This window comes from Protopterus annectens, chromosome 1.part2, assembly GCF_019279795.1.
Source record: "Protopterus annectens isolate FY-2018-M chromosome 1.part2, PAN1.0, whole genome shotgun sequence".
In the NCBI taxonomy this organism is placed as follows: domain Eukaryota; kingdom Metazoa; phylum Chordata; order Ceratodontiformes; family Protopteridae; genus Protopterus; species Protopterus annectens.
The window spans coordinates 975,129,502-975,151,847 of NC_056727.1; the positions used below are offsets into that span (position 1 = coordinate 975,129,502).

Here is a 22,346-nt window from a genome sequence, read left to right on the forward strand (position 1 = left end):
AGGGTAAATAGGGCAGGCCTGTCTCCAAATGAACCATTTCAAAATGGATAGCCAACTGTATTAACCTCTGTTACTCCAACCACAGAAAATTATACCTGGGCATATTAAAGCCTACTCCAGCAGGCATGGGGCAACTCCCACTGCTTTCCTCAAAGGATTACCTACCCAGGCCATCCTAGCAGCCACATGGAACTCATTGCACACCTTTACAAAACACCACAACTTATGCAATGTCTCCAGGGTTAGAGCAGGTTTCGCTACTGCAACACCTTATTTCCTAGGGTCATACAGATGACCTACTACCAACCTGTAAGCTTTGGGAGTCCTTCCACAGTCGGTACTGCAACATTGACTGTGAAGAACATAGTACAGTTGTGTTCCACTTACTATAATTGTAGACTTTTGAATAGCTCAATATACTCCAACCCCTCTATCTGCTGACCACTTTTCTCCCCCTTGCTAGGTACAAGGGGTAGAGGATTTCTCAGCAGATAGTCCTCTTATCGACATCAAGCCCTGTCTGCCTCCTATGATTTTCTTCCTCCTCACTCAGATTCAGACAATTGGGAAAGGTGTGCTCTCCTCAAGCATCAGATTGTTCAGTGCTTAGAAAGACTAGAAGATGGCACCAACGGACACCCTTCTGATACCCTGATGTCCAGATATCGATTTTTGGACATCTGTCAGCTGGGGATGATGCAAGCAGTCTGGAAATTAAGCTGGTCCCGGGCTTCTGCATGGCAGGAAGTCTCAAGAATCCAGTACTGCAATATTAACCTACTCAAACATCTACAATTATGGTAAGTAGGACACAACTGTACTTTCCATCTAGCCTCCTAGGGCTTTGAGGTCATTTTCCTGGCTGTTGCTGCAACAAGAAGCATCAGAAGATGGCATTGGCTAGCATACCTTTTATATCACAGACATTTTTGTATATTGATGGGAAGGTCTTGGCTGAAGCCCTGGAGGAAGGTAATGTTGTGGTAGTCAGGCTGGCCAGATGGACTACCGGACAGAGGATATCCAAAAGCAATAGTTTATCTGCTTGAACATCTACAATTATGTTAAGTTCCTAATATAACTGTAATTTGTAATCATAGAAACTCTCTCTAGGGTGTCATTACTGGAAATTACTTGATACTCTGAAAGCTGTGATATGGTCTCTTAAAAATGTTAGTTGAGCAGCAGTGAAAAATGAGTAAAACAGCTTTTGTAAAGCTTCTGTTCAAAGCAGCACACTGTCTCACATCACACATTCATCATGATGTGACTATCTGGGTTGAATTAGTAGTGTGCAGCACTTGGGACAACACTGTTCCACATCACCAGTCATCATAATGTGACTATGGGCGTTGAATTAGTAGCGTGCAGCTCTTGGGACAGCACTGTCCCACATCACCAGTCATCATAATGTGACAATGGGAGTAGAATTTAGTTGCGTGCAGCACTTGGGACAGCACTGTCCCACATCACTATTCATCATAATGTGACTATGGGAGTTGAATTAATAATGTGCAGCTCTTGGGACAGCACTGTCCCACTTTACCAGTCATCATGATGTGACTATGGGAGTTGAATTAATAGCGTGCAGCACTTGGGACAGCACTGTTCCACATCACCAGTCATAATGTGACTATGGGAGTTGAATTAGTAGCGTGCAGCTCTTGGGACAGCACTGTCCCACATCACCAGTCATCATAATGTGACAATGGGAGTTGAATTTAGTAGCGTGCAGCACTTGGGACAGGACTGTCCCACATCACTATTCATCATAATGTGACTATGGGAGTTGAATTAATAATGTGCAGCTCTTGGGACAGCACTGTCCCACTTTACCAGTCATCATGATGTGACTATGGGAGTTGAATTAATAGCGTGCAGCACTTGAGACAACACTGTCCCACATTACCAGTCATCATAATGTGACAATGGGAGTTGAATTAGTAGCTTGCAGCACTTGGGATATGACAGTGTGCTTTACAAAACATCCATGATGATTATTAATAGTTGGTTAACAGCCACACACTGTCATGCATCATTGTCCTGCATTCCAGTCATGGATAAGTCTGTGTAGTTTCCTTGTTATGGAGAAGACAAGTGAGGTTGTGTACCTAAGCCACTTGCTGTATAAAGATGTACTTTGTTTAATCTCTGTTTAAACAATAAATGAATCCATAAAGTATCTGCAGACTGAATTATACATAAAGACACATGCAGTCAGTTCATTAAACAGGGTTGCCTTAGAAATCTGCTTCTTGCTCAGTACATTACTATAATAATTAATGGAAATGTTTTGTAAGAAGTATGGTAGATTTGAACAGCTTAAGATTTAGCAGTTTACTACTGGTATATATATCTCTGTTTACCTTGCAGGGAAGGTGACCACCGCAAAGTTGAGCTACTTGATCCCCCAGAAGGTTGCACCCCAGGAGAACGTGTGTTTGTGGAAGGTTATGATAGTGGGCAGCCAGATGAAGAACTTAAGCCCAAAAAGAAGGTGTTTGAGAAGTTGCAGGTATGTGAACATAACACCCACATCACTCTATTTAACGGTAGGTTTATGATGCTTACTTCCCAATGTATAGTCTCACCTTAAGTGAAGAAAATGTTTATTTTTGTATTGCAGATGCTTGTGCTGCCTAGCATGTGTGGCTTCTTGACTAATTTCACTAGTAGCTTAGAAATGGATGAAGTAGAATAGAAATCTAAAAACTCAGTCTTAAAATTTACAGAAGTCCAGTCTGGGCCCATGGTGCAGAGGTATAAAGCCTTTAACTATGCCCTAAAGAACATACATTTGACCAACAGCACAAGCACTGGAAACTGGGAGGCTGGGGGGGGGGGGTTGCAGACTATGGGGGATAAAAGTGAGCAGCTGATGCTGGCTTTAACTCATCCTGGAGGGAGGGAGGCTGTCTGGGTTTACAGTAGTAGCAATAAGTGCCTGACAAGCTCTCTGATGCAGGAATTATACTGCTTGGTTGGGGGGTGTAGCATGAGCAGCAGTGCACATGCACATCAGGTGTGGTAAGGATTGCAAAGCTGCTGTTGTGGGGTGGGGGGTTGGTGCACACTTTCCGACAGCACCCTGCATCTTCCCACCAACCCCAGACCTGGGTGTAGCTAAAGAGGGACTGGTAAGACCCAGTGAGCCAGGAGAGGAGCAAATAGAAGCTAAGTGTCAGCTATGAGAAGGGAGAGCAAAAAAAATTACGGAATTCCAGACTGCTTTAAAGCACAATATCTGTGTAGGCCATGCTATTAGCCATTTTAACTTGTGCAGTATACTTTATGCGGAGAAAATTCATTGAGATTTCTGTTCCAGGTACAGCTAGGTGTTTTGGTGTAAATGTTCTATAAAAGCAGAGGTAATTTTTTAATTTATTAGTGTTTGTCAGAGCTCTCATCCAGGTAAAATTTAAAATTTATTCAACATTAGATGCTAGACTGATTTTATAGTTTGACTGGAACTGATAATTAATGAAAATGTTTGGTGACACATTATAGTATCAGTGGCCCAACAGCACACACAGCTATTGCTGTGGTTTAGAGGGATAAAGCCTTCAACATGTTCAAGCTACTCTGGTTCTATCAACAGCTTGAATGTCTGGGGAGCTGGCCAGGAGGACAAACATGCTCATCTTGCGTAGGGGGGTATAAATGTCTTCACAGAGCACACATGGTTAGATTTACTTGGTGGAGGGTGGGGAAACTATAGCAGTCTGCTTTGAGGGTGGGCTGGGCTGCTTGCTGATGTCTGCTCCTTGCAGAAGAGAGGAGCGGCTCTTCATGGTCCACCCATTGCACACCTCCCCTACAGGGAATCACTAGCCATGCTGAATGTGGGGGCATTAGTAGAAAAACACTCCCAACAGTAATATGAATGGACCCCGGGATGCCTTGGTCTCCTCACTGGCCCCAACAATTATTGATGTTAGTCCAGGAGGGGTCTGTGGGGTAGGTAAGCCCAGAAATCAAGTAGAAACACCAGGGTCTACTGATGGTTAGCTGCTGGATGCAAAAATAGATGAAAAAAAAAGTAGCACACTTTGTAGGGAATGGAACTTTATTTGCAATAGTAAGGATATATCACTGGGATCTAGAAGGAGCAATATCACAAAAGAGAGTATGTTTTGGATGAAGTTTATGAAAATATTTGGTATGGAAGATGTGAATTCAGTAGTAGGAACTCTGACATAATTTACTTATTTCCCAAGATACAGTAACTGGGATAGACTGGATATAATTTAGATTTCACAGGAGCACATGCATTAAATTGGAAATTTCAGTACACATCCAGTAACTGTTTCTGATCATGCACCAATAAAAACTAAGATAGAAATGCAGGGTAATTAAGTAAAAATGAGACAATGACATTTTCCCACCTAGCTGTTAAAAAGAGGAATTCAAGGAATGGGTAGTGGAAATTTGAGAGTTAATAGAGAAGACAGACATTTCTTTAGACGGGATAGCTAATTTGTGGTATAGATTGAAAATGGAGTTAAAAAACAAGGTAGAAATAAAAGATGCATATATATGGTTAAGGGAGGAGGATATGGTTACTAGGAGTTGCTTAGTGGAGCTTAGAAAGGTTTAATTATTGCAAAATAAGGGGAATCTTGCAGAACAAGAAGAGGAGCAACTGCAGAGTGCTAAAGAGAAAATAAGAGAATATTTGGATAATATGCACCAGTTTTGAAAGATTGCTGTTAAGCATCTATTTTTTTATAACTCCAGAGTGCAAAACTTAGCACGACTTAGGCAACAGAAAGTAGAAAGAGGATTTGCCAAACCTAGGGAGCCTGTAACAAGAAAAATAACCAGAGATCTTGTAGCGGTATAGGAGATATTTCAGAAATTTTATGAAAAAATGTACAAATCAGAGGAGTATGGGAATCAAAAAAAGACAAATGGAAATTGTTTATGGAAGAGCTAATTAACCCAAGGTTAAAAGAAAATAAGGCTCCTCAGCTAACAGTTAAGATAAGAGGAGATGAAATAAAAATGGTGATATATAGTCAACCTCTAGGGAAGTCTTCAGGAATCGATGGTATTTCTGAGGAAGTCTGGAAGTTGGGAGAAAAGGAAGTGAAAAAGATGTGGAAGATTCTATTTAATAGTATTTTAAAAGGAGGGGAAGCACCAGAATTTTGGAAGAAAGCTGTGGTGGCTGTATTACCCAGAAAGGGTAAAGACTTGTCAGATCTTGCTTCATATAGACTCATTTCAATTTTAAACCATGATTATAAAGTGATTGTGCCTGTACTAGCTAAATGAATGGCAATGGTGTTGCCAAAATAGATATATATGGCTTTGTGAAGAGGAGGTCAACATTTGACAACATTAATACAATAATGATGATCTAGAGGGAAGCAGAATGTAAGAAAATATCACTTTTGGCTGTTGATCTTGATGCAGAGACAGGATTTAGTAGAATAAACTGAGATTTTATGAGTAGGATAATGGAAGCATCTGCATTCCTTGATATAGAGTATTAGGGCTAATTTGGAGGCAAGAATTCAGGTGGGAAGGTTCCTTTATGATGTGCTGTTATCCAATGTTGTCTCTTCCATCTGTATTCAACATGTGTATTATCTGATCTGACTCTGATCAGAGACTAGCCGTATTCCAAAGACTTCTGCCCACTGAGCTCCGCATCATTTACCCATAGTCCCACACTCAGCTAAGAGTACCTCAGATCTTGTTTGTTGCCATTCCTGGGCAGTAGCGGAGTCATTTGCTCAACCAGAGTGTACCCTTTTTTGGATATTTTGGAGTGTGATTTAGATTGATTATCATCTACCCTTTTTCTTGTGTGTTGTTATTTTGTAGTTTAGCCTTCTTTCTCTTGTTGTTGGTTAGTGTAGATTTAGGGTTAGGTGTTGTCTCGTTAACGGGCTTTTCCCTACGAGTGTATTTTTCTGGTGGTTAGGGTTTGCTGTGTTTAGGTTTCAAAATATGGAGAACTGCTTTAAAAAGTGTGTAGCTTGTAGTCACAAGCTCCCATTGCAGGACACCCATGACAGGTTGTGTATACAGTCTGAGGGCTGTCCATCTCAAGTCTCCTTGTGCTGTTTGTGAGGGCTTTGGCACTTATGCCGTCAATGAAAGGACGGTCAAGTTGGTCTTGAAAGGACTGTTGCTATCTGGCAACTCTTCTACTGTTCCTTCCCGTAAATGGTAGAAGTCTGATCGTGGCCACAAGCAGGGATCTAAGGACCCAAAACTTTCCAAGGGGGACTGAAAACAATTTGCCCCCCTCTTCTTCTTCTGGTCCACCAGATCCAAAAGTCCCAAGACCCCTGGCAGTTTCAGCACCATTGTTTGCTCTGACACCTCACAGCCAGTAGCCTTCGGCACAGTTGCAGGTAAGGCTTCATCTCCCATTCTTGTGTTCCTAGCCCCTCGTTGTCCAAGGGAGCACCATCAGGTAGAACCTTTTTTTCCTTCTTTACTTTTACTCCATGAGAGTCCTCACCAGAGTCATCCCAGTCTCCATTTCCTATCTGAGCTTTTCCTGTTCGGATCCAGTCATTGGAGCTGTCATTTTGTAGGTGAGCTTCCAAGCCTCCTTCAGTGTCTTTGTTGGCTTGGTTGTCCTAGCTGGTCAGTAGTTTCAGACCAGCAGAATCTGAGCAGCTGATGTGGTCCTTTTTACAGGCACAGATGCAATTAGGACTGCTCCCCTCTGCTTTGGGCCATCTTTGCCTTAGGTTCGGATCTGACAGCTTGGACAGTTTCGTCTCCTACTCCTACCTTGTTTTCCTCTACTCCGGCTGTGTCTGTTCCAAGTGGGCCTTGGAGTTGACACATAGAGACATAGGTTATCTGGATCATCTTTGATTCTGGTTTTAGGATCTTCCCTCCTGCTTGGGGCCTCTGCTCTTGATAGTTCACCTCTGATCTTGGCATCTGAGCAGGTTGGATTGGATCTGGACTCTGGTGTGTCCTTGTGATCCTTGGAACCTAGGGCCGTGGGCTTTGGGCAGCCTGCTTCAGTTTCTGCTTTTGGCATCATGCAGAGGATGTTCTGTCATCAGTAGAAGGAGTGATCAACTTCAACCAGCATCCTTCCCTCTTCACTGTCTGCACCTTTGCACATGCATCAGTCTGCACCAGGACAGCTCATCCGAGATTATCTCCAGTGTACCTTACCTTCAGTATTTTTGGAGGCTTTCGGGGTGGACCCATCCATGTCCTGCTGGTTCCCCCTCCAGACATCCTTATTGACCTAGTATCCTGGAGGGCATGGAAGGAGCCCAGTATGGTGGAACTAATCCCTAATATGCCAGACGAGGTTTTCACCGCTGCCAAGGACCAGCAGCACTGGAGTAAGGGTCTGGCCATGGATACAGTTGTGTTGGTAGCAGCCACTAAGGAGGACATCTCACAAGAGAGGTCCTCAGTTCATCTCCCTGAATAGGGAATTTCTGGAGTTGAACTGGCTGGGAAAGCAATCCTATCCCTCAGTCATGTTCACACTGAGGGTGTTAAACTGTCTTGCTCACTTGACACTTACAACACAATGTTACGCTGAAGGCTGGTCAAGGGTAATTAAGACACAGCAGACTCCAGAGTCTCAGAAGACTTTAGAGACTGAGATGTCCACTTTTTTCTTTTGCTCATGTGTCCCTGCATCTGCTGTCTAATGTGGTTGATGACATCATGAGCCACTAGTGCCTGCATGTCATGCATCTCCACACCTAGATGAGGCTACGTAATTTTGTGGATTGCTTCAAGACATTCTTTATTAATGCCCCCTTTGGTGGCTGTTCACTTTTTGGGCATAAGATTAAGGGCACTTTGACTAGGAGAGAGCAAGATGGAAAGATGCTGTCTGCCTTTGGAGTATGTTTTGCTACCCCTCAACAGAGCGTCTTTCAGAACCATAAGGGGGACATCTCTTTTTTAGAAAAGTGTTTTTCAGGAATATCCTTCAGGGGGTTCCAGTGTGGCAAGGGGACGTACCCCCAATGGGCAGTGCCCTCATGATGCAGGTGGTCTGCAGAAGTTGGACTTTTGCAGAGCTTCTCTGAGAGGTCTTTTCAGCAACCCTGAAGAATTGCTCCACTGTTCGACTCTTTCGGCAGGCATTTGGCTCTACACCCAGAAGCTTGGGAGGCCATTACCTCAGATGCATGGGTATTGAGTTATATCCAGAGGCTGCACAATTCCATTTTTGGAAACTCCAAATGTATATCCCGAACATCTCCCATATGTGCCACCCCATCAGAGAAGGGATGCAGTCATCAAAATTCAGAAGTCAGAAAATAGTCATTCAAGAGGTTCCTCCAGTCCATTGTGGATCCAGGGATCTGTTCAAGGTTCTTTTTAGTTCCAAAGAAGAACAAGGAACCTGTGGCCAGTTTTGGATTTGAATAGGTTGAAGCTTTTTGTAAAATAGACCAGTTCCAGATGGTCACAGTGCCGTACATTCTTCCTTTCTTGAGAAAAGACTGGATGTGCTCGAATGTCCTTATGGACACCTACTATCAGATAAAGATAGAGAGGCTTTCCAGGAGGTTTCTGCACTTCTGGCTGGGAGACAGTCATTACCAATTCCAGGTGCTGCCCTTTCATGTCAGCACTGCCCCTGGGTGTTCAAGTGTATAGCAGTTGTGGCAGCCTGACTCAGCCTACAATAGTTCCATGTCTTTCCTTACCTGGATGATTGGATCCTAACTGCTTCCATGAGAGCATCATTAGTCTAAGCCAGGGACACAGTACTCCAGCTGTGTAGCTCCTTTGGCATCACAGTCAGCTATCAGAAGTCCAGCCTTTCCCCTGTGCAAATGGTAGAGCTCATAGGCTGCCACTTGGATACTGTTTGTCAGATTGCAAGACTCCCAGTTTCCAGAGTATCAGCTCTGCAGGGTCTAGCCTTTTCCTTGCTCTCTTACCCAACCCCCTGGCTTATCTTATTCTTAGCCACTTAGGACACATGGCATCCACCATCTGCTTGGTTCCCCAAGCATGGTACCACATGAGGGTCCTGCAGTAGACACTGGTAGTGCACTGGTCTTATCTCATCTTGACACATCTGATGGAGTTCCCCATTGTACTGACAAAGGTCTGTCAAAAGCAGATCAGGTGGTGGTTGGAGTCTCTATGTGTCCACCAGGAGACTTTAGTATTTTCCTGTTGGGATTGAATAGTGTTACTTTGGGCAGTGCGGGGGCAGACTCAGTCTGAGGTAGTCTTAGATGAGCAAGGGATTATGGGTAAATGCTCATTCTACATGCATCTTACATACCATCAGAGCAAAATTGTGTGGTAGACAAGCTGAGCAGGACCAGGACAAAAGTTCACAAATTGAAATTAATTCGGGGGGGGGGCTTTCAGGAATTATTTATCTAGTTGTCGGCATTACTTCATGTAGATTTTTCAGCTTGACTCGCAACAATCAACTGGCAAAATTCTGCTCCAGGACATAATGCAGGAATGCCTAGAAGACTGATTTTCTTTCCTTTTCCTTGAACAGGCATGTTTCTGTGTGCTTTTCCACCTTTTCATCAATTTCCATGATCATTCTCAAGATTCAAGAGGACTGTGCAAAGGTCACAGTGGTTCTCCCTTCTTTTTGGATGGCCAGGGTCAGTTACCACAAGCTTCTTTACAGACTGGACTTATTCACGCAGAAAAGGAGGTGTTACATCCCAACCCCAAACAACTACAACTAAGTGCCTGGATGATAGAATCTTGAACACCTTTTAGGCACCTGTTTTCTCAGAAAGTGCAGTAGATATTAAAAGGAGTAAATAACATCTGCCACTAGAAGATTATCAAATGGAAAAAAAAAATCTGTAGTTAGTACCAAGACAGGAACTGGCACCGTTTCAGGGCTAGTGTTTCTCTGGTTCTACATTATTTGTGAGAGTTAGTCCTCTGTCCAGTCTTATTCCTCCATCAAGGTTACTGTGTTGGCCATTTCAGCATTTCTTCCCATGGATCCCCCTCTTTCAGTGCAGTATCATTTGAAACTATTTTTAAAGGGGTTGTCACATTCCAGGCCTCCTAGAAAACAGGTAGATCTTACTTTTGTGTTGGAGAAACTAACACTTGCTCCATTTGAGCCAGGTCATCGGGCTGAATTGAGGTTCTTAACATGAAAAACAGTCTGACCTCTACAAGAGGAGGGTCATATTCGACGCAGGTAGAGTAGCCCTGAGAAGTGATCTGTCAGCCACGCCTGAAATGTTATTCAAGTTTACTTTGATCATTCAAACATCTACTGTTATAGTAAATTTACTTAAACAACTGTACTTTCATTCCCACATGTGGATCTTATAAAAGATGCTGTAAAGAAAATACAAAGATCAGTTCACGTAAGGTTCAGCAAGTCATCCTTTATTACTTGCAGCAAGGAGACAAAGCATGTAGGTACAGGGTTTGTCTGATTTTCAATAGCTCAGCCTGCTGCTTTTATACAGTTCTTTGCACGTACACAGCAGGTGCTTATCAGGTAGTTGCTGACCTACAAAACATTTCTCAAAATTCAGTTTGACAACTGGGCTTAACCTGTCAAACCCAATTTCTGAGTAATGGTCCTTTAACTGTCTCTTCTTGACACAACATTTATCTGTTGCTAGTGTGAGGCCCCTATCTCAACATTCCATAGCAAGAACAAACAGACTTTCAGGCGTCAGCAGCTTTTACAGAGACCACCAGTATTTACACATTTTACATAGAATAAATGTATTAACTCAACCCTTTAGGTGCAGAATTGTACACTATACATTTTGTACATTTCTCTAACAGATGCCCTTTATGCAACCTGGAAGCATGTACTTTCCATTCCATGTGCATGCTGGAAGAGAAATTCGCTCTTCAAACCCTAATTAGAATGAAGTGACATCCTCATTGAGCATCTCATGACAGAATCCTGCATGATCTCTTTGGTTCAGCTTTAGTCATGTTCAATTTGTGGCGTATACTTCTAAGTCCTAATGAGCAAGCTACTGTTATTAGCTTACCCTGTAGTACAAAGAGGATACAGAACATTCAGTGGGAAATATGAACCTTGTGCAGGTTAGATGGTATCTCTGGTTTCCATTTGTTATTTATTAAGCCTCTCAACATGATGCATCTCTGAGGCTATTGGCAAGGATGGCAGAAAGGATTTCTCGTGTGCCTTGCTGGGGTTGTATCCTTTATTTATATCACTTGCATAGACTGCAGTCATGGTTTGTAAGTCAGCCTCTTGAAAAGTTTGTAACCCTGCCTAATTCTGGGTATAAAGAAGATCTGGAAAGACCCTTATTAAATCTTGTGCAGTGTGTTTATTGTGACTTGCTGTCATTTTGACCACATTGATGATATGGCTAGTGCAGTCAGCTCAGAAAAGTACCTTTGGAGGTTGACAAGGCTTAGGCTGTCTTCCTTTAAGGATGAGCATAGGCAGGCTTTGTCATATGCTCAATTCTTTAATTATGTCACCTTAGACTGGTCCTCCCTATACCAGGTTGAGAATGTCCAACATAAGGAGGTGGCATTGGCCACAGTCTAGGGGTTTTTGGTTGTTTTCTACGCGGCTCAATCCTATTCATTTAGGCCACCCGAGATTTCATAGATGAAGCCTCCAGCTAGAATGTGGCAGTCCAATAAAAATTAAGCAGTGTTGCCTCCCCTGCTATGTGTAGCTAAGTTTCTGAGGAGGATAACTTCTCTGGCTGAGTAATTGCATTTATAACTTTGTCCTAGAAAAATTTGCTTAGGCTATTTCTGTGATTGTGTCCCAGCTTGGAGTCAGTACCAAAGGCTGGTGTATTTTGCTAGTTCCATGTCCATTTTCTTTCGGAAATGGACTGGAGACTTATTTCCCATCCTGGAACTCAAAATCTCCAACAAGCACATTAATTTTGTCAAATTCCTGATGACTGCTCACTTTTTTTGGAAGGGGGGGGTCATGTCTCTGTTAGATCGTAGTGGGGATTTGTAGAGGAGGTTCCTTCAAGGTAGACATATGTTTCAGGAACACGGTGCTAATAAGTTTTGGTCACAGTTTACACCAAAAATGTTTACCAAGTTGCTTGCCATTAGTTGTAGGGAGTTCTTCCAAGAGAAGCAGTTTCCTGTATCTGGATGACTGTCTTTTTGTCACCCTATCAGGAAATTCTGATACCATCCATACCTTGGGTGCGTCCATCATTTCATGCACTGAGCATCTCCATAAACTGAAAGATCTTTTCTCTGTTCCCACCAATAAATACTTCTCTTCATTGGGGTGGAATTGAACACTCAAACATGTCCCCCATTACTGCCTGTAGAGAAGGCCTAGAATGTAATTTCATTGGCAACATGGTTGAGGTCAGAGCAGTAGGTAGAGGTTTACATACTCTTGTGACTTTTGGATCTGTTGTACACATTTTTGTGATTTAATTTAATCTGCAAAAAGAGTCAGTCCAGCTCTCTGCGTCTTAGCTAATGCTTTCAGTCAGTGGCAAAACAAAGAAAACCCTAATTAAATGCAAAATCACTGTAAGATGACAATTATAGAGTTTATTTATTGCAGATGTCCACCAGACAGGTTTACTCTTCCTTGCAGAGGATGATTTAGTCCTGTCGGTTATTCCTCATTCCAAAGATGACAAAAGTTTTGAAATGATTTATTGTGGTCTCATATTTTATATCACAAAAGCCTGGCATTTTAACAGGGGTGTGTAAACTTTTTATATCCAGAGTGTGTGTGTGTGTGTGTGTGTGTGTGTGTGTGTGTGTGTGTGTGTGTGTGTGTGTGTGTGTGTGTGTGTGTGTGTGTGTGTGTGTCTATAGATATATAGACATATGTAGAGATATTTACATATGTATGTAGTTTGTGTGCATATGTGTGAGTGAATGACTGTCATTAATGTTTGGTGTGTATCAGCACATAAAAGATCAACCAAAATATGCTGAACATTATTTTGACTGTCAGTATATATACTTGAAAATCAATATAATAAAAATGGAAAACAAATTCAGTTTTCAATCTATAAATCGTAACCCTACCATGCAATTCAGACCAAATTTGACTGAATAGTGATAGTGTTACAGAAAGAATTATTTCTAATGTTAGGTATATGGTTAGGAGGAAGGGCAAGGTTAGTGTTAACACACATTACTAAACTGCAGAGGGGGCTACTGCATGTGCCACTGAGTGCCTGAACCAATATTCAAACTGTTTAATCAGGGCCTTATCCCTTTACACCGCCAGCACAGACTGTAAAACATTATTTGATGTCTGCTATCTGTGCTTATGAATCTCCAGACTTGCAGGCCTTTGCCTGTAGAAAGGTCTGTCTGGCTTTCAGAAGGATGAGATGCATGTTTGGTCTAACCTACGTTTCCTAAAACTGGTTTCAGAGCTGTCTTTAAATCAGTTTATTCTTCTCCTATTTCCTTTCATGGGACAGAATTCAGGAAAGAGTGACCCCCTACATACCTTGACTGCTAGCTTAGATTTTACCTGATGAGGGTACATGATTTCAAGGAGACATTACAGTAGTTCATCTCCTTTGCCTTGGTTAGAGAGGATTGACAATTTCTAAACAAACAGGTTATAAACTTTGCAGTTATGTAGCTTACAACCATTTGGAAAATGCACTTCTACAAAGGCATGGCTGCTCCCGGTGCTTACTTCAGAAGTGTTGTCATTACTGGCAGGTGTCACTTGGACGTTTATTTTTGTAGTGCTGTAAATTATTTGATTATATTACCATTTCCTCAGTACACTGATTTTACTAAATTGTCCTGAGGAGTGGTTAAGTGTTTTAAACTGTACTTGTCTTATTCATTTATTTTCCAGTGATCCACTCTATTCTTTTATAGGTGTATGCGGATGCTAGACCCTATCCTGGTTACCAGTGGGCAACCCATTCTGCGCATAGTACTAGTATATGACCACACACACACACACACACACACACACACACACACAGACTAACACAGCTGCAGGCAATTTGGAGAGCAGTTCACCTACTGTATGACTTTGTGAGGCAGGAGGAAATACAGCATCAGAGAAACCCCACATGGATGCAGAGAATCCATGCATACGCTGCACAGAGGGAGACTCATTTGAGAGTCAAACTGGAGAGCACCACCTCCAGTTGTAACAGTTTTAAAGTAAAACAAAGATATCTTAAAACCATGTTGTCTTAGCAATCGTCATTCTGTTCTCATCTACAGATGCTGTAATAAGTCATTCCCTGAAGTTAAGAAGAGCTGTGAAGCAACATTCTGTATGGACTTTTCAAGGGAGACGTTCTCTTTGGCCAGACCTGTCAGTTTGGTAGATGGAGGAAGTGGAGGTGGTATGTCTTATGGGCATTATGATGCCACAACTCCACCCCACATGCTATGTCTCATGGGCATTATGACTCCCCCCACCCCCCCCCCACCACCACCACCAGTGAAAGAAGCCCCCTCAAAGACAGGACACCAGAAGTATCACTTGGTTTTGTCCCTATCTCTGCTAGCAAAATCATCCAAGAGGATGGCTCCACTGACCCAGCTGCAGCAGTTCTGAGTATGGTCTTTGCCTTTTTATTAGGGAGGTGTCATTTCTCCTGGTTTGCTCCACCTTGGAGAGCTATCACAAAGGACTAGTGGCATGTAGACATTTTTTTTTTTACAGTCAAGCAAGTCTTTGAGCTCTTACGTTCTCCCCAAAACAAATTCAGTTAAGAGACCAAAGCTTCTCAAACTCATGAGTCATGCACAGACTCTCATTTGGTCCTGAAAGAGACTGTAGTGGCAGACTCTGACTTGTAACAGGCTCATAGGGTTTATTCAGTCCTTTTCCTGGTTGTGAAGGGAATATACAATTTCCATCTCATCATGGACCTTAGGAACATCATCCCTGTGCTCCAGTGCATGAGATTCCGGATTATTCTCCAGAGTGATTCTGCATGTGCAGGGCACTTGAATGGAGTTGCTTGGTAGAGTGGATGCCTTTTGGCACACTGCTGTTTTGGGGTTTGCAAAGGAAAATCCTCCTGTTCAAACAGGGTGGGTGTTTCTGTCATACTGCTTCTACTTCCTTCAACACCCAGGGTGTTTGTTAGGTTGCTGTCCACAGTGTTAGAAGCCTTGCAGGAGAAGGATCCTTTCCCCTTGTTTAGATAATTGGCTTGTGGTAATCCTGTAAGTGGACTCCATGGTAATGTTCCTAGAGTGGGTACTACCATGTTGGTAGCAGTCTCTGGGCGATGACCATAATGTTAGAGAAGTTCTCTCTGATCCCATCCCAGAAGAGTGCTTTTATAGATTAGAGCTTGCCATTCTTCAGTACTGGTTGTGTGAATTGGTGGGAAGGTCCCAAGAAGGCGTGACTTCAGTAATTTGGATGAGTCCAGGTTCAGTTTTTAGTTTGATGGGTACCCTGGTCTTGCTTTCTGTAGGAATGTTGATGTTACAATGGACTGTATCAGTAGTTGCAGAGCTACTGCATGAGCACATCAAGTCCTTATGGAAGGACCATGTTGCTGCAGGCCATGCAGTTTTGAACTTTCCCACCGGTCTTCTGTTAGGCTCCCTATTCATACCACTAAACCTTTTACATGTCCTGACAAAGGATGCTTCACTGGTGGGATGAGGTGCTCATGTTAGCTCCCTTTGTAGTTCATAGAAGATGGTCTCTCCCAGAAATCGAGCTCTTCAGGACTGTAGAACAAAGCTTGCATCTGAGGCCCCTCCTAATTTGGGTCCAGCAACCAGTCTGTCCATGGTACCTAAACAAGGAAAGAGACATGCAAATTGCACTCCTTTGCAGAGAGACTATGTGCATGTAATAGTGGATTGTGGAGAGAGAGAATGTATTATATTTATTACTTTTTAGCTGCGGTGGTGGTGCTGTGGTAGCATTGTCGCCTCACAGTAAGCAGTTGTCCTGTTCAATTCTCAGCTAGAGCGTCTTCTGTGTGGAGACATGCGGGAATTGGCGTACCTTCGTTGAAGGTTGTGCGTCAGGGCCGGCAACTCGGCATGTAAAAATCTACTGCCAATCATTAGCGGACCGGAGTTCCGCTGTGGCGATCCCTATTCACTATTTTTAAGAGGAACCTTTTTGGAGCAGACTTGGGCCGTAATTGTCAATTCTTGTGTAGATTTTATACCTGAATCGCACTTCTTCAGTTATCGTTATAACAGGAGAAAAAGACACTAACCTAGATTTGATGTTACATCCAATACTGAAAGAACTGCTTGTGCTGACTCAAAACCTGCCAGAAGTGTTAGGCAAAGCACAAGCGGTGCTTAGACACCTGTATGGGAGTTTCGGAGCCCACCAGTGCACTGAAGAAAGTTCCGATTTTTTTTTTTCTTCTTCAGATGAGGGGACAGTAATTGCTAAAAATGTTTTTTCCACTACTTGTAAAATCAGCAATTATTTAAAAGACAGTGTTACTAACCTATTTATTGGCATTACTATCAGTGTGGCCACACAGGAGTCCAGGTATGTTGAAACAACCTTTCCAGAATTTAAGACTTGTTTATTTGAACATGAGAAAAAGGTTCTCAGATTCAAGTCACTAGCATTGGAAAAGCATTACTTGAACAGGTGCCATGATCTCAACCTACTGCTTTTAGGACTAAGAGTGCGAGTCCCCTAATGGAATCGGTTATGGGGACAACATTTACTCAGAAATTAGTAATGTCTGTAACAAAGCAAGTTTGGAAGTTTTATGGTTGTTAACTAATTGGAATAATGATAAAATGGTTGCACTGAAAGAGCAGATTAGATCTTTGGACCTACAGGTGTTTAAACATCCATCCTTCATACCTTTCCATCATTTATATGATAATTTGACAATAACAGTCAAAACTCACACAGCTGACTATAGATAAGAAACTTTTGAGGGACTTGACTGTCTACAACAATGGACAAGATTTTTCATTAAAAAAGGGCAAAGTTAAAGTAGATATACAACCTAAACAGTCGGATACAAGGAATCAAGGATGAACGAACAGACTTGACTGACTGGATTATTTTTCCTTTTATTCACACCTGACGTACATCCCCTTCTATAGGTTTAAATCAAGAAATTAGTAATGAAAATGCACTTATTCAGTCTATTATAAGTAACTAAGTGTAAAATGTCACCAATGACTGTAATTCTGCTATATCTGCCTCTCTTAATCCCCCCCCCCCCAAGGAATGGACACAGATAGTCTGGTTGTTAACTTTTCAGTGGCAAGTTTTTAATTTGACTAATAGTTTTTTGCAGAAAAGGAAGTAGAGGTTTTATCGAAAGGCTTTTCTTTCATTCCTACAGGAAGAGCATCCGTTACTAACAGTATGTTAAATTTTTAAGTTATATGCGAGGAAGCTTAATTAGAAATATATTTATAACCAGACCACATTTCCACAAGAGATAGTGTTTTTTTTTTTTTTTTTTTAAAAACTGGCACAGTTAATCCTCCTTTGATCAACACTTTAAATGTTTTTTCTTCTGTGTGTGAAAGTGATTTGTATAATTTATTAGGAGGACCAGGTACTATTCACGGGTCCCACAAAACGCATTATAATTTGAGTAAAGATGAATTTCAAGCTTTAAAACAATTAAGTAGTTATTCTGACTTCAGATTCATGAAGGCAGATAAAGGCAATGGGTTAGTCATGGAAGTTAATGAATAAAATAATGCTGTGACTCTTTTACTTTCTGACCATCGCAGTTATAAAAAAGTTTCCATTAACTTTGTTAGGAGAAGTTTTCAAGTGATTGACCTTTCACTTTTAGACTTGTTACACCAAGGATATATTTCAGTTGATTTGTTTGAAAATTTAACAGTGGATCAACCACAACTGGGTGTGCTTTTCGGCACACCCAAAATACATAAAGATTCTGTTCATCCTCTTTTTAGACCTATAGTCTCTGCACCACATAACAAAACTGTGTATTTCTACTTACTTAGATATGGTATTAAACCCAATAGTTCAGGCTAGTGATTTTTATTTGAAAGATTCTTAGGTTTTTGTGGACCAATTTAGAAACTATTATTTCTCTCACAATGAAACGTTCTTGTGTACTATTGATGTGTGTTCTTTATACACTTCAGTAAAACAGGAGGAAGGGTTGGATTTTGTCAGGTTATATCTCAATAAATATGCCAACCATTAGACATTAGTATTATTTGTCAATTGCTGGAATTTGTTCGAAGTAAAAAAAAGTTTTCTTTTTGGGGAAAGCATTTTTCAACAAATGAGTATTGTAGTGATGGGGGCTCAAGTAGCTCCCATCTTCACCAGTATTGTAATGTGTTGGTGGGAAAGGGAATTTTTCTGTAAGTTACCTAATTTTAAATATACTAGTTTTTATAAAATATACATTGATGACTTGTTTTTTTATTTGGACAGGTGATATTTTTTTCATTTGAAGAATTTTTAAAGCAGATTAATACCAGCATACAATGGATGAATTTTTTTTGGAAAGTATCAGAGGGACCACAATCCACTTTAGATGTTAGTCACCATGGTACAGATGAGAACAGGTTTATCATCTTTCAAAAAGATACTTTAAGAACAACTGTCTTCATTTTGACAGTAACTATCTGACTTTCTTGAAATTTAATGTGTTTAGGGGTCAAGTGTTTAGACTTTGTTAATTAGTGATGATCAGAAGTTTGTTCAAGAAGTAAAAATTCTCATTGACTTCTTTCAGACACATGGTTACCTAGTACTGAAACTTAAGGTAATTTCCACCATTATTAAGAGAGTTATTAAATGTCCACCTATTTTGAAAGCGGGTTTTGTCCCTTATAAAGAAATGGATGATGTGATTGAAGGCATACAAAAAGATTTAAGTTCTTTTCTCACACCCGTCAGCACTGATGGGCCTATGATTCGTAACATTATCATTAATAATTGGAAAATTATCTTCAGTAATCAGGAGCTGTCCAACGTTGTAGGTAGTCCTAGATTTATTTTTAAGAAGAATAAAAATTTGGAACAGCTGTTAGAACAGCCTTTTAAATACAAAGCAAACAAGATGGTTAGGCTTCATGTTACATATGCTTGTCAGGACTGTTGTTATTGTAGGTTCATTTTGAGCGTAAGTAGTTTCCATTTCAAACACACTAATTATTCTTTGGTAGCTAAAGATGGATTTAATTGTCAGAGTGATGAGCTAGTGTATTTTGCTATTTTTTACTTGAGAAAGACCACACATAGGTTTGTAGATGGAGTTAAAGAATATGTCTTAACTGTTAAGAAGAAAGACAACACCAGTGCTCTAGCTAGACATTCACAGAAGTGTACTGACTTTAGAAAACTTCAGTTTTTAGTTAGAGAATAGATAAGAAATTTTGTAGGTCAGTTTAATGCACATCTTGAATTTTTAGAACTGAAATGGCAAGTTTTGGGGTTTTTTTTAAGAGTTGATAAAGCTCCAGGAATTATTGACTATTTCTGTGGAGTCTGTTGAAATATAAATGTATTCAATTATTGTGTATTTTAATTTATTATATTTATTACTTTTTTTGTTTACTTTTTACTCACTTATGTGTATAATTAGATTAGGTTTTGTTTTTGGTTGGTAGATGTCCTTCAAGAATGCAACTGCAGTCCTGACATATGGGTTGTCCTGCCTCAGGCAGCCCTTCAGTCGGCCGGATTCCAAAGTCTGGGTCCGGCGTCGGCTGATGTCGCCTCCTCCCCGACGTCAGAGCGGCTGGAGTATAAAGGCATCCGCCGACGCCATCTTCTTCAGTCTTTCTTGCCGCGCGGTGCCCGAAGCAGAAGCAGTTCGCAAGTGCCGGTCGGTCAGCTCCTGTGTTTTCAGTTACCGAAGTCATCTAAAAGCTAAGTACCCTGTTGGGGAACATTTTTTCTTGCCTCAGCCGATGTCAGAAAAGATTGAAAAAGTTAATAATTGTTTGTCTTGTGGTAAACAAATACCTCATAAGGACTTCCATTCTTACTGCCTCCCTTGCCTGGGCCCAGACCAAGACGTCTCGGCCTGTGCTGCCTGTGCTTGCTTTAATAAGCGCACACTCAGGCGCCGGGCAGAATTTGCCGAAGACTTTTTTGGCGAATCTTTCGCTTATATCATGCCGTCGGAACAACCGACAGCACAATCTACCAAAAACCGCAAGGACCGGGACCGACATCCTTGGCCCGCGTCGTCCACCGATACCACGCCTAAGCCCTCCGCGAGTGCATCGGTCCCTTCGGAATCGGTAATTCAACCGCCCCAGGCCAACGACACCGCTTTAACGCGTTCTTCGGTCCCGGAGATTTCAGCGGTGCCCGTTGTTGATTTTCCTCCAGAAACCGAAGCTCTAGATTTACCCGACACCATTCCTGTGGACAAGGTTACCCCTGCACGTGGGGCAGCTAGGCCTCCGGTATCCATGTCCATCAAGGCCTTTGCACGTGCTAAGGCTGCCAGCCAGGCCAAGGCCCATCCTAAATCTACTTCTCAGGGCCCCTCTTCTGATAGCAGATCTAATCACTCTTATCAGGGGTTCTCAGCCGCACCCAGACAGAGGTTCTCAGCCGCCTGCAGATAAAAGGCCTAGAACTGAGCAGACAGACACCCTCTCTTCAGATGAAGCCTCTGGGGATTGAGCCCTCAGATACCCAGGAAGAATCCTTCCAGGCCTATGAGGACTCGGATGCTGAGGATTCAATTCCCTCTGCCTCCCCTCCAGAGGATATTTCTTTTGGTGAAGTTCTCCACTCCATGAGAGAATATTTTCAGTGGCAGGGTCAGGAATTTTCTGACTCCAGGAAAAGGCTACGTACCTTCCTTAAGCTACCCCAACACAGACCTTTAGCTATTCCTCCAGTGTTGGATGTCCTTGATGATGTATACTCAGACTCCAGTGCTTCGCCTGATTCTCTCCCTCCTGCTCCTGTCAAGCCTGACAGATATTACAGGGTCCCTGAAACCCGTAAGCATCTCTTTAAGGCCCACTCTGTGGATCTAGAAACTATTTCACAGGGCCCCAAAGGAGTGGCTACTTCCTAGGCCAAAAACCCTCTGCTCGCTGACAGGGAAGCTAGGTCCCTGGAGAGATGGGGCAAAAAAGTTTATACCTCTTCCACCCTTGCCATGAGGTCACTCAACTGCCTTTTTCATATGTTTCAGTACCAGGATTACTTAGTGGATGATTTGCAGAAAAAGTTAGCCTCTCCTGAGCCTATAGATAGAAAGGCATTGCAGGATTTGGTTCATAATACTCAGCAGGTTAGCAATCATTTTCTTCAGTGTGGTTATGATGCATTGGAAGCTTCATGTAGGGCAGCCATGACAGGGGCCGTTATACGTAGACATGCTTGGTTGAAAGAACAGCCACTGCCAGACCATGTTAAAGTTAAGCTCCTGGATGCACCTCTGGAAAAACAGAAGCTTTTCGGTGTTGAAGTCTATTGAGGAAAAGGCAAAATCAGTACAGACTGTCAAGGATTTCCTCCAGGTTCAGCCTCCTAGATTCAGCAGGAATTGGCCTTCAAAGAATTGGTCCTTTCCAGACTCAGACAAGTTTCAAAGGGGAAAAAACAGGCGTGCTCGAGGTAGAGGGCAATACCGAGGCTCCTACAGGGGCCGCCAATGGCAACCACCAAATCAGAGAAGTGTCGCAGGGAGTTCACCTGCACCACAGGGACAATCACAATGACTTGACTTTCACTCCGCCTACCAAGGCTCAAAGAGAAGCACCTCTAGGCAGAAAATTATCCTTAGTCTCAAAGAACTGGCACATTTTAACCAAGGACAAATGGATTCTGGACATAATAGACAGAGGTTACAGGTTCCACTTCCACACCTTACCAACGAGACAAAGCATGCCAAACCTGCCACAAAATCAAAGGACAGAGGCTCTCTTACAAGTTTCAAAGCTGTTACAAATAAAAGCTATAGAAAAGGTTCCTCCTCAGGAACAAGGCCAGGGATTCTATTCAAGACTGTTCCTTGTTCCAAGAAAAGAAAAGCAATGGAGGCCTATACTGAACTTGTCCGTTCTAAACACCTTTCTCATTGTGCCAAAATTCAAAATGCTGATGTTACAGCAACTCCTTCCCATGCTGGGCAAGGGGTCTTGGCTGGTTACTCTGGACCTCAAGGAGGCATACCTGCATGTCCCAATCAGACATAGCTGCAGAAGATACCTCAAATTTCTTGCAGGAACAGAGCATTATCAATTCTCAGCATTGCCATTTGGCTTATCTACTGCGCCCAGAGTATTCACGAAATGCCTGGCATCAGTAGTTGCACATTGCAGACTCCAGGGGATTCAAATATACCCTTACCTGGACGACTGCCTCATACAAGCAGACAGCAAACAAACCTTGATAAAAAACTTGGACTATGTCATTCAGTTGCTACAGGCTTTGGGATACACAGTCAACATTCAAAAATCAAGACTATTGT

At 42.1% G+C, this 22,346-nt stretch overlaps 1 protein-coding gene across 1 annotated transcript in view; it reads left to right on the forward strand.

Moving 5' to 3' along the window:
* LOC122792203 (tyrosine--tRNA ligase, cytoplasmic-like) overlaps window positions 1-22,346 on the forward strand; it is a 480,316-nt gene that overhangs the window by 448,767 nt on the left and 9,203 nt on the right. The window contains exon 13 of the mRNA XM_044059934.1: window positions 2,374-2,515. Within this exon, the coding sequence (XP_043915869.1) occupies window positions 2,374-2,515 (142 nt within the window). The remainder of the gene's footprint in view (window positions 1-2,373; window positions 2,516-22,346) is intronic.